Raw genomic sequence first — 12687 nt, 5'->3', positions numbered from 1 at the left:
TTCTTTCTTAAAACAGTACATAGAGTGTTGAGAAGGAGCATATCATTAATAAAATTGATCCGTCATAAATATGCATATTGAGTTCGGCTTTAACACTTCGATTTCATATCTCTTGAGTTAATGTCACTCCCTTTTTTCATAAGTGCACTCAACTTTAAAATGTAGAAAATTCCTGAAGTAACTTAATTCTAACTCTTAATTAATTTTTTTCAACTACTTTCCTCATCCCTACCCCTCCATCTCAAATATTCTTTTTTTTTTAACTAGCAAAGTTGGAAAAAAAGAATTCTCCAACTAAGATAATGTGTTATTTAATGACTGAAATAACATCATTTGCAGTGTTCGACTAAAGTTTAGTTATTAGGAACCAAATTTTGATCTTCGCTATTTCCCGTGTCAAAAACTCCGCTGTAATTTAGTTTCCAGGAAATTGGTTTCTTTTGAAAAAACAAAAAAATGTTTTTTTTTAAGAATTAACTAAGAAAATTTTAATAAATATTATATAAAGAATTTATTAATATAGTAATAATTCTAATTAATAAATTGTTAATAATTTTTTAGATTAGAGAAAAGTTAAGCATGATTAATATTAGTATTCATATTAGTAGTAAAAAGCAAACTTTTATTTTAAAATAAACTGAAAAATTAAAAATATAATATAAATTAATACAAAATATTGTTAAATTAAATTTATAATAAAAACTAGTAACTTAATAATTATTTACACTAAATCTACAGAATTATACTTAATATTAAGTATTCATTAAAAATATCAATGTAAAATTTAATTTATTACAAATACAATTTTTGGCGTAGTGATTATTAATATAAATATTGTTATTGGTTGAGATTTTATAATTTTTATTAATAATTTGAAATATATGAAATTTATACTTAATTTATGGAAGAGATAAAAAAAAGTTGTCAATAAAAATTATTAGTAGCGAGCATAATTTTACTTATACTTACAAATTTTAATAATAGTTTTCTTGGACTATAATTATAAATAAATTCATTGTTTTAAATAAGATTAATGTAATTAAGTTTATTTGGTCCATAACTGATATTTTTATTAAATCTAAAAGTTTTGTCGTAGTAGACCGTCTAGACGATCTAGTGGTTACATTGAGTAGACGGTCCAACGAATCATCTTTCAAGACTTAATTGAAGAAAATACCTCAACAACATCAAGTATAACGAAGAGGAATGTGTAAAAAGAGTATGATACGAACCATATAGACTAGACTATTTGGTAAACAATTTGAAAGAAATGTCGACCATTGCAAATGAGCCTAATCAAGCCAAAATTTAAGCTGTTTCTCTGAGTCAAACAAGGAATGAAATATGAGTAGAAGAAGAAGAGAATAAAATTTACAAAATCTTAGAAATAGAATTGGAGACAAATCATATGCAAAAATGTGAAGAAACTAAGTTTGTGTTAAAATAAGGAACAAAATCCAATTTTTTTTGCAAAGTTAGTCACTGAGAGACTGGAAACAATATCTGGACCAAAATATAATTAAGAGATACTTGGATTAAAAAACCCTATAAAAAGATATGTATCGGTTGGTACCGGATGAGCCGGTCTCGGCGGGGTGACCGACCGCCCGAGTCAAAGAATACCTCAAGACATGCAATAACTGACAGTAACAACAATTACATTAGCAAGTAATGAGTCATAATTCGTATCCTGGAATACGCAGGAAGCATCTTCGACAAATAAGTTACAAACTGATTAACTGAAAGATGACACAAATATTTTTCAGATATTCCAACATACCTATATACCAATATACCTTCCTATTAATCAAGGATCATCATGCACATCAACGAATAACTGGAATCCGACCCATCATAATAAGGGTCAACGACCAAATGCTATAAATAAACCCTCTGTGGAGGTGTAAGGTACGCTTTTATTAATTACCAACATACACTCTTTATACAGAGTACTTACTTGACGTTTGAGTGCCTTTTTCAGGTCCACCCCGACCGAGCATCAACATTTGAGGAAGGAGACTTAGAGGAAGAAGTAAGAGGATCACCGACACCTTAGTAATTGTACGACTAGTCTCAAGTACTATCTAGGCCATTTTTGTCTATACAGGTACAAGATGCAAGCTTCCGGGAGAAAGAATCAAGCTTCACCCAATGAAATATGTTCAAAAAACAAAGCATCTTTGTTTTCTTCTTTGTAATTATTTTGTTTTGCTTTCGTATGAAAGACTAAACTCTCTTGTGTTGATTCTCTTGTAATTTTACAATGCATTTTGAGGTTTTTTGCAATTAAAGTTTGTTGTTCAATATATGTAACAAACAGTTAGACGATCTAGTCTTTTTGAATTTTAATTTCTATTTTGGAAATTGTTTTTGAACGCATGTTGATGATTCAATTCTATCTTTAATGGAAACTCTTAATTAATTTGTATTATTCTGAATAATATCTTGGATGTATGATTCAAGAGGTAAAAGACTAAAAACCTTATGAGTAGATACACGGAGACATGTAGGATACTAAATGAATTAGTGGAACATGTTTCTTTAATTAGATTCTATTGTTTTGATTGACACATATGGTCAATTCGATCCTATTTGGATGATTGAATGAATGATACATATAAATTAATTGATGAATGATTTACTATTGAAAAAGCTTGACATGTTGTTTAATATTTTGATTTTCCACTTTACTTTTTACATAACAATATCAACCCTCTTAGTTTCCTATTATTATTAACCCTTATTTGTGTTGTAGATGAACATGTGGGCTACAATGAAATCAGTTCCACATATTTTAATTTTTAGGTGAACTGATGTATTCAATGCACTGTCATAGAGGACATTGTTCTATGTTGTAGAAGTCTTCACCCATGAACAATAAATCACATGAATCAATGAATTGAATAAGAACATATTAGGTAGTGGATGAAGAACCACCTTTTTCTTTTTACACATTTATCCACATCTTAATGAGACTTGGTTACAAGATTCTACAACGGTAAGACAAGCATTTGAGTTCACATTTTATGTGAAACTGATTTCTTAGGCTTAGAGTCATCATCCCATTATTCATCGATTAGCATTTGTGTAACTACTTTGACTTTTGGAGGAAGAAGCACTCCAAGTTGTCACAAAAGTATAAATCATTACAACAACTAAAAACAAAGTACTTCTTAAGTTAAGTTTAGTAGTGTACACACATTATTCACATACCTACGCAACAAAAGAAACCAAATTATCAATCATCATATATACGCGTCAAAAAGCAAAAGAGTGTATTAGAAGTTGGAACCGTTCAAATTACAATGGCTACTATATGAAATAAAGTAACATAAAAATTATTTTGAGATAAATATAGTGCGAAATCATTCTCTCAAACTCTTTATATATATATATATATATATATATATATATATATATATACTGATAAGACCTTACGAACCAAGTTAAACGCAAAATCAAATAAAATGATAAAAAAAAAGATTAGATATGTTTTAATATATCAGGTTTAAATTAAATTTGTCTTTTTAATCTTTTAAATTGAAAATTGGTGTCTCTATAATTAAAAAAATATTTTAATTCGTCCAAACATCCTCTATCTAAACATTAATAAATGAATATTAAAAAAACATATATGTTTTAGTATTTTATGATAATATACATTGTCATGTATATTGATCAAATACTTATCAATAAACAAAAACTATAACTAATACTTAAAATACAAATATTACTTCTCAAAAGTTTAGCATTTCAAACATTATAATTCAATTATACTTGAGTTATTATATGTTGTAATAAGTAATAATGTTAATTACTTAGAGTTATCTTTGAAAAATATTTTTAATAGTAATTCAATAATAAGAATTAAAAGAATATTTTTTTATTCAAAGGTTTAAACATAAAAATGATTCTTATAGTATATTTGTTTTTATTATTTTCATCCTCATATTTTGTTGTCTTTTTTATTCTTTTAATATGACATATTACGTGTTTTTCCCTACTATTACATGATAATATGGCAGTTTCATGTCATTAGGACGTATCACACCACATGTCAAAATAATGTAATATTTTGTCTATTATATCCTTATGTAACATAAAATAACAATAAGAGAGACTAAAATAATAAAATTTGACATTACAGGGACCAAAACGATAAAAATGACTATTAGAAAAGACCACCAGGGTATTAAAGTCAATTTATAAGAAAGTAACATTCTTCTACTCATTGTTTTTTTTCTTATTTCGTTGTAATTAGAAAACACTTTTGCAAGCTCAAACTAGAAAAGAATACGTAAGATTGAAAGTGATAATTAGTTAAGATCAATTAACTAAACTTTAATTATTAATTTTGGTTATTTGGTTAAAGTTATTAATGAATTTAGAGTCCAATAAAAAAAAACTTAGGTTTGTAAGTCTAAGGAATTAAAATTCGAATATAAGATAATTGGTTGATGATAATAACTAAATAATAAAAGCAATTTTAATACTTAATTTTACGTGAATCGCACCAACTATTTAGTAGAAGTCCAGGTAAATTTCCTATCTAGCACCATTTACACTTTTATTTTCCTAACTAGCGCCTTTTTGCTTTTATTTCCCTATCTAGCATCATTTTGTTTTTATTTTCCTATCTAGCACCCTTTTATTTTTTATTTCCCTATCTAGCACCATTTCAAAAATAAATAATAAATTATTATTTTTTTGATAATTTTAATTTTGAATGAATTAAAAAATAAGTATTTTTAATGTTTAAAATAGTTAAAAAAATAATTAATAAATAAAGAAATGAGTTTTTACAAAATAAAAAAGTAATAAATTAAAAATATTTAGTTTAAAATTATTTTTTTAAGAATGAAGAAAATAAAAAATTAAACCCCACAACAACATAAAAGTTGAATCTATAAACATAAATTAGTATTTATTTTTATTATTATTGATTATGTAATCATGTTAATTTCAAGTAAAAAAATACAGGACATAATTATAAAAAAACCAAAGTCAATTAGTATTAATTAATAGTAGACACACAAATAATATTGAAGTCCCTAAATGCAAAATCCTAAAAAAAAAACTAATGCAAATGCTACACTTAATGCTTAAAAATGAGAAGAAAAAAATGCAAAAATAAATAAGTATAGAAAATAAAAACAACAATAATAAAATAAAAACAAAAACAAAAATAAATAAACAATGGCAGAAAAAAATAATAACTAAAAACATATAAGATGTAAAATAAAGGCAAAACAAAATAAGATAAATATACAAGATATACAAAAAAATCCAAACAAGATAAAGATAAGAGATATAAGACGATATTAAATAAGTAGATGCTGATCATAAAAAGAAAAATAAATGAAAGATGATCATTCATTTAATATTTTCTTCAATGGTAATAATTAATGACGATAAGTGCACAATTCAATAATATTGGGACATGTTCTTTTTGTGTGTCATGATGTTTGACAATATGGACATTTTTTTGTTCAATTATGTTGTTCTCTTATGTCCATATCAGTCTTTATTCGACTTGACTTAGGTCTCCTCTTTGAGGTTATTTTTATGTCGGGACTTGGACATAGTATTTGATCAGTGTATGCAGACCAATACTCTTCATTTCTGAGTTCCATCAAATAGTCTTATGTAACATGAAAGATCCGTTGCAATGTTGCTGTTTTTATTTTCTATATATATTTATTTTTACATTTTTCTTTTTCTTATTTTTAAGCATTAAGTATAGCAATTGCATTAGTTTTTTTTTAGGATTTTGCATTTAGGGTAGATAGACACTTCAATATTATTTGTGCGTTCAATAATAATTAAAACTAATTGACTTTGATTTCTTTTATAATTATGTCCTGCATTTTTTACTTGAAATTAAAATGACTACATTATCAATAGTAACAAAAATAAATACTAATTTATGTTTATAGATTCAACTTTTATGTTGTTGTAGAGTTTAATTTTTTATTTTCTTCATTCTTACAAAAAAAAATTAAACTAAACATTTTTAATTTATTACTTTTTTATTTTTATTTTGTAAAAACTTATTTTTTTTTATTCATTAATTATATTTCTAACATTTTAAACATTAAAAATATTTGTTTTTTAATATATTCAAAATTAAAATTATAAAAAAAATAATTATTTTTTATTTATTTTTGAAATGGTGCTAGATATGGAAATAAAAAACAAAAGGATGCTAGATAGGAAAATAAAAACAAAAGGGTGCTAGATAGGGAAATAAAAACAAAAGAGTGCTAGATAGGGAAATAAAAGTGTAAATGGTGCTAGATAGGGAATTGAGCCTCCAAATTAATTTCTTTAAATTAATCTTATTTTCACAATTTGATTTTTTATTTATTTTTTACATAATTAAAAATCACTATTTTCTTTATAACTTGAACTAATAAACAAACATTTATTACATAAACCATTTGAGATATAATACCTCAACTAAAAATCTATTTTACTATTTAAAAAACTTGGTACTCTTAAAAAGTTAAAATTTATCAACCTCCTGGCACTGTTTGCCTTCCAAAAATTATTCAATAAAATATTTTTTCCACTAATAATAGTTCATGTAGCATTTGGTTTTGACATATTATTTTGTCCATCAACATTTTATATAATTGAATCTATTTTCTCCTTTTGAGAATATATTTCTGAAATTAGTTTTAGAATTGTTCTTGATTAATTTCTTACAATAAAATTAAATAATTTCCAGGGAACTAAAATATATTATAGGTATTTCCATTTTATTTTTGTATTATTACTATTATTATAATCTTCTTTTAGAAGATTCTACTTTAAAATATTTTATTTATTTAATACTTAAAAACATTGACATCAATTCATTTCTACTGTTGATTATCACTCTACAAATTAGAAAAATATACTTTTATATCCTTCAATAAATATCATTTTGAAAGTTTCATATGTTTACAATTATTAAAAATAATGGACAAAAAAGAATTACGTTAAGATTTTTTTTATAATTCTTAAAAATATTATTTTAAAATTTAAATATGGTCACGATCTCTGTTTTATATACATACATATATATCACTTTGATCATTCAAAAGAAATATTTCAATTTTTTATTTTATTTTTATAATATAAGACTTTATTTTTGTATTTTTTTATTTTTTTTAATAATACTTTTTTTATGTGATGGTAAATGATTGTTGTTACTTGATGTGTCTAGCTTAGATCTTAAGTTACATAGTGTAACATGAAAACTTTTATTTTAAAAAAATATTTAAAAATAAAAAATTACATCGTTTAAGACACGTTACACCATGCGTTAAAGAATGCTAGTAAAATTTGTTTAAAAAAATACAAGAAAAAAATGTAAAAGTTTGATTTTTTTTTATAGAAATAAAAAGTAATAAAATAAATATATTAGTCGAATGTTTAGATGTATTTTTTTAAGATATTAAAATTTATCATTTAAATTTATCAAATTTGTATATAAAATTTTAAAAAAAATCAGAACTAAGAAAATGTTATATATATATATATATGAATTTTGAACTATTTATTGTTAATTATTGGATAATTAATAAAAAATAAAAAAATGGAGGGAAATAACTGATTTACAGCGTGTCTTAGGGGGGCATGCAATATATAAGAAGAAGTACCCCTGTCAACCTTCTCATCCACCTATCAACTCCACCTTCTTTACTTCTCTTCACAGACACACACAGAAACACCTTCACACCAATATACACTCTTCAATGGCACCCACTAAAGTCTACATTGTGTAAGCCATTTTTCCTTTTTCTTCCCTTTTTTCTTTATTTTCTCATAGTCAAGTTTCGAATTCCACTCTAATTTGACTGGGGCATCTTTCCCTTTCCTTTTCCCCCTTACTTTTCACTATCTGTGCCTTTGCTTTATTTTCTCCGCACAAACATGTTTACATACATATTAACATATGATGAGTGATACAACGATTGTTATTATTGTTTTCCCCCCTTTGTTGTTCGCTGGTTGTTCAGTTACTCTGTCTTTTGCTTATGATTTTCGGTGATTATGGCTGTGTGCTTCATTTCCCAGGTTGTCGATTTGGTATTGATCCAGGTAAGTGCTGAAATATAGATAATTGGGAAGTGGGTCTTTGTGTTTCAGTGTGCACTATTATAATTATTATTATTATGTGTCTTATGTACGGTTTTCTATGACTGAAAGTCAACTCTGCGTGTTAGTGCCACTAAGTCATTTTCCATTTTGGTAATTGAAGCCAGCCAGTTCTCTTTTTGTTGTTGATAAAATCCAGTTTGCAGAATTGCATGCGTTCTTTTGGCCCCTTGAAAAATTTGGGGGACTGTGTCGTTTCTCATCAATTCACATTTTTGCAGTGAATAGCTTATTTCTGCTGTGCCTATTTCCAGAAATTTTTGTTTCAGCATAATGATAAATTAGTCCTTCAAAGAGAAATATTGACACAGATCTGTTTCCTTATTCTCCGTTGATTGGTAATTTCTTTTATCCATTTCTTCCTTTGAGAAGGATTTGGGGGTATACAACTGAAGGAAAGAGAGCTTTTCTTGTTTTGGGAAAGGAGAATCTTGGAGGTGAGGAGAGAGTGGTTCTATGGGGAAATTAACAATAACTACCGAGAAAGGTATGATTCTGAACACCCCCGCAGACCTACCTTTTCTCAAGAAGGTTGTAAAGGGAAGGCATATGTCTATCCAAGGAATCGAGAGTGCAAGCCCCACGCACTTCAATAGAGTGTGGTCCTAACATTCATTATTATTGATGACTCTTCCTTGTCTTGCAAATTCCGATATAACCTTTAGTATTTAAAAATGTTTCTTTGGCCCCAACCATTTCAATTATGAGTTATGCAAATACAAACGAGGCAGGCTTTGTTAATGGCTTCTCACTGTACAGAACGAGCTGTCAATGTTATCATGTCTTGTCTGGTGGTACTAAAATGCTTATACTTGTCCTTGGTGATAACTTAGTGCCACCAGATGCATTAGTGGTAGGTGCAATAATCTTTCATAAATCACTGAATCAGGCTTTGTTTTGGGTTATGATGACTTTGATTGAGCTTCGGTGTTTTTGACCCAAATTTTAACTTTTACTGATGATTTCTTCTGTCTGTGCTTTTTGTAAAGGAATAGTGTCTCGACCCTTTTCTGGTTCGGGGTCATTATTAGTTTAGTACATTATGGCCTATGATAACGTCCTTCTGAAGTTGTACTTAATGTCAATCATAATGCTGTAGAATGAATTTGATTAAAATTTACATTGCTTGTTTGCTGTTTAGTTACTATTCTATGTACGGACATGTTGAGATGCTAGCAGAAGAGATTAAAAAAGGAGCTGCTTCCGTTGAAGGAGTGGAAGCTACGCTATGGCAGGTTTGTAATGACAAGTTTTTCGGGTTTAAACTCTCTTGAACATTTGTGATCATTTATTTCACATTTGGAGATTAGTTAAAGTCTATCTTGTATCTATCTCAAGATTTGCTTCCAGTTATCAAAAGGTTCAAATAATCATTATGCTTTAACCTAGCTAGCTAAGAAGTTCTGGACTAGTATTATCTAACATTCTTTATTCTTAGGTGAAATTCATAAGGGACCCATATGTGTCACTTTCCCATTTATTATTTAGTGAGACTAGGATAAATTTCAATCATCAAGGAGGAGATGAGTGGAAGAAACGAATGAGTTATAAATATGTTGCAAGCACTTTCTAACCAAGTTTTATATTCTTCACAATTCATCAGAACTTACTCAAAACACTCTGGGAATTTTCATTCTATATTTATGATGTTCTTATTCATACAGGTGCCTGAAACACTGCCTGAAGAGGTCCTTGGGAAAATGGGGGCACCTCCAAAGAGTGACGTCCCAATTATTACACCCAATGAGCTACCTGAGGCTGATGGCTTATTGCTTGGTTTCCCCACAAGATTTGGACTAATGGCTGCTCAATTCAAAGCTTTCATGGATGCAACAGGAAGCCTATGGCGTACACAGGCATTAGCTGGAAAGCCTGCAGGAATCTTTTACAGCACCGGTTCTCAAGGAGGAGGACAAGAGACTACACCGTCAGTCACCTATTAACGTGTTTTTTTTCCAACAATTATTTTTTGCGCATATTCCAATGATCACAAGTTGCTTTCTGATTTTAATGGCGCAGGCTGACATCTATCACTCAGCTTGTTCATCATGGGATGATTTTTGTGCCCATTGGTTACACATTTGGTTCTGGAATGTTTGAGATGGAGAACGTGAAGGGTGGTTCCCCATATGGTGCGGGTACCTACGCTGGGGATGGCTCCAGAAAACCTACTGAGTTAGAATTGGCTCAAGCTTTCCATCAGGGGAAGTACTTTGCTGGCATTGCTAAGAGGCTCAAGGCATCATCTCAGTGATCTTAATACATCAATCTACCATTTGAAGTTTCTATAATATAGTGCATCATCAATCTACTTAAGCAACCGAAAGAGTCATGTGCATCATCATATATAGTTTCAAGTTCCTTCGATGTCGAACAGAATAAGATTTTAATTAGAGGGGGAGAAGGAGAGAAAATAATCAATACTTGGGTTCAATACCAGTGTGTTGTCATTTGTCATAATATGTCCTCAAATACAATGTTATTATTGTCAGTAACAAGAATTTGGCAATTTTTAGTATTTTCATTTAGATAAATTTATTTGGCATAATATTCATAGCACGGTGCCAATCAATTACAATGAAAGCATATTTTGTTTTTATGGTGTGATAAACTGATAAGACATGAGTGCATGACATTGATCATCCAACTAACTTGCCAATGATATATATAGTAATTCGTTTTTCTATTGAAAGGCTTTCTCATTTTAACTGAATTTTATGTCTGTTCATTCTTTATGAGTAAAAGAACTAACCTAGGTTGGTAATAAAGATTTCTCTCGGTACATCGTTGCCGACAATGGTTCATTTGTTTTTCCCTGTTGCCAATGGAAGTTAGGATATCAAATCAGACAATAGACTTCGAAGCAGATAACACGTCCGTGCCCGATGAACTGTGGTTTGATTACACAAACGCTGTGGCAATATCCCTTTGCCTTTCTTCTCGTCTTTCCATCTTATTACCTACTACAACTTAATTGATGGATCGTCTCACGCGGAAACATCATTTTTCAATCCATCTGCTTGGATTTTTTTTAAGGAACCCCACATAGAGGGGTTCAATTTTCAAAGAGATTATGAAAGAGGTTGGGTTATTTATATGTGAGATTATAAGTTTAAATATCATTGTCTTCATTGTACGTTGATATAAACATATCTACACAACATAAAAGAAACTGATCTGCACAGAGATAATTTGAGAATAAACTGATTCTTCTTATTCCAAAGGTTCAACAATATACACTTATATAGGCAACAAAAAAGGTGTATAATACATGCAATGAACTGAAATAAAGACTACAACAATAATATTACAGAACGTTGTAACAGGTAGAACAACAAACTAACAAAATATTAACAAGCTAACATATTAGAAACTGAGATACACTAGCAGTCTCCCTCAAACACAAGGTTATTGAAAATAATTAATAAACAAAACTGAACTTCAGAGCGAGATTTGGTAAAAATGTCAACAAATTTGATCACATGTAAAAATATGAGTAACAATTAACCAACTTTTTCACGAACAAAACATATATTCAATTCCATGTATTAGTTCTAAGTGTAAACTTGAATTATGATTTGTTCTCGAACAGGGTTGGAACCAAGAGAACGACTTAGACACTTTTTCGATCGATTGGTCGATCTGCACCTCGCTCCTTCTTCTCGGCTGAACTCTCACCTTCTCGCTCCTCCACTCCTCTTCCTCGCTAGCTCCGGGTTTGGATAATACCTGCAAAAGGTACTCCGATGTTTAAGTAAGAACTCGGTATTCGACACTGGGTGATGACGTACCTGATCTTTGGAATTTGTGCCTATTTATATTATTACCATAGACCCTTTGTTATTGGGCCAAATTAGGGAGTTGTGTCATATTTTGTTGGAGATCCCACATCGACTAGAGATTAGAGCTTTTCATTGTATATAAGTGGGTGCAAACCTCAACCCTATGAGCCGGTTTTATGGGGTTGAGTTAGGCTTAAAGTCCACTTCGTAATATAGTAATCATATTATTGGCTTGGGATGTCCAATTGGTGAATTTGTAGCCAGGAGGGAACCCATGCTTTTTATAACAGGTGTCAACAGTGTGGCCAAGACGATTACAAAAAGTGCAGACTTTTCTAGTAAAAGAAAACTTTGAGGTTTTAACATTACCAGAAGGAAAACCCACTTTGCGAAAACAAACAACCTCAGTATGACCATATTTACCACAAAAATTGCATGTAATAGTGTGACTACCATATTACGAAGTGGACTTTAAGCCTAACTCAACCCCATAAAACCGGCTCATAGGGTTGAGGTTTGCACCCACTTATATACAATGAAAGGCTCTAATCTCTAGTCGATGTGGGATCTCCAACATATTTAGGAGTGCATTACCTAGTGCTTGATCGTTGATTAGTCTCATTAACCTTGTTTAGACGTAATGATTTTGATTGTGTCAGTGGGTTTGGACTGGATGTCGAATCAGAGTGTCAGTCGTGCGGACACTACCAGTACACGACTTAAAGCAAAAATGCTTTGAAAGAGATGGTTAGTATAATTG

General features: G+C 29.4%; 1 protein-coding gene across 2 annotated transcripts; it reads left to right on the top strand.

The window, feature by feature from the left end:
• Positions 1-7651: 7651 nt before the first annotated feature.
• On the top strand, positions 7652-10673 carry LOC137811953 (probable NAD(P)H dehydrogenase (quinone) FQR1-like 1). Of its 2 annotated transcripts, XM_068613815.1 has the most exons (5): positions 7659-7768; positions 8065-8088; positions 9287-9380; positions 9810-10072; positions 10165-10673. In XM_068613815.1, exons 3-5 carry the CDS (start codon positions 9297-9299, stop codon positions 10397-10399), a joined length of 582 nt encoding a protein of 193 aa, XP_068469916.1. In that variant the 5' UTR covers positions 7659-7768; positions 8065-8088; positions 9287-9296; the 3' UTR covers positions 10400-10673. The 2 variants fall into 2 exon arrangements, with proteins under 2 accessions (XP_068469917.1, XP_068469916.1); XM_068613816.1 differs by lacking the exon at positions 8065-8088 and having other exon boundaries at positions 7652-7768.
• Positions 10674-12687: the final 2014 nt, after the last annotated feature.

Source organism: Phaseolus vulgaris, chromosome 2 (assembly GCF_000499845.2).
Source record: "Phaseolus vulgaris cultivar G19833 chromosome 2, P. vulgaris v2.0, whole genome shotgun sequence".
Classification (NCBI taxonomy): Eukaryota; Viridiplantae; Streptophyta; class Magnoliopsida; order Fabales; family Fabaceae; genus Phaseolus; species Phaseolus vulgaris.
Note: the sequence above shows the minus strand (reverse complement) of the source record. Positions and strands in the feature narration are given on the sequence as shown.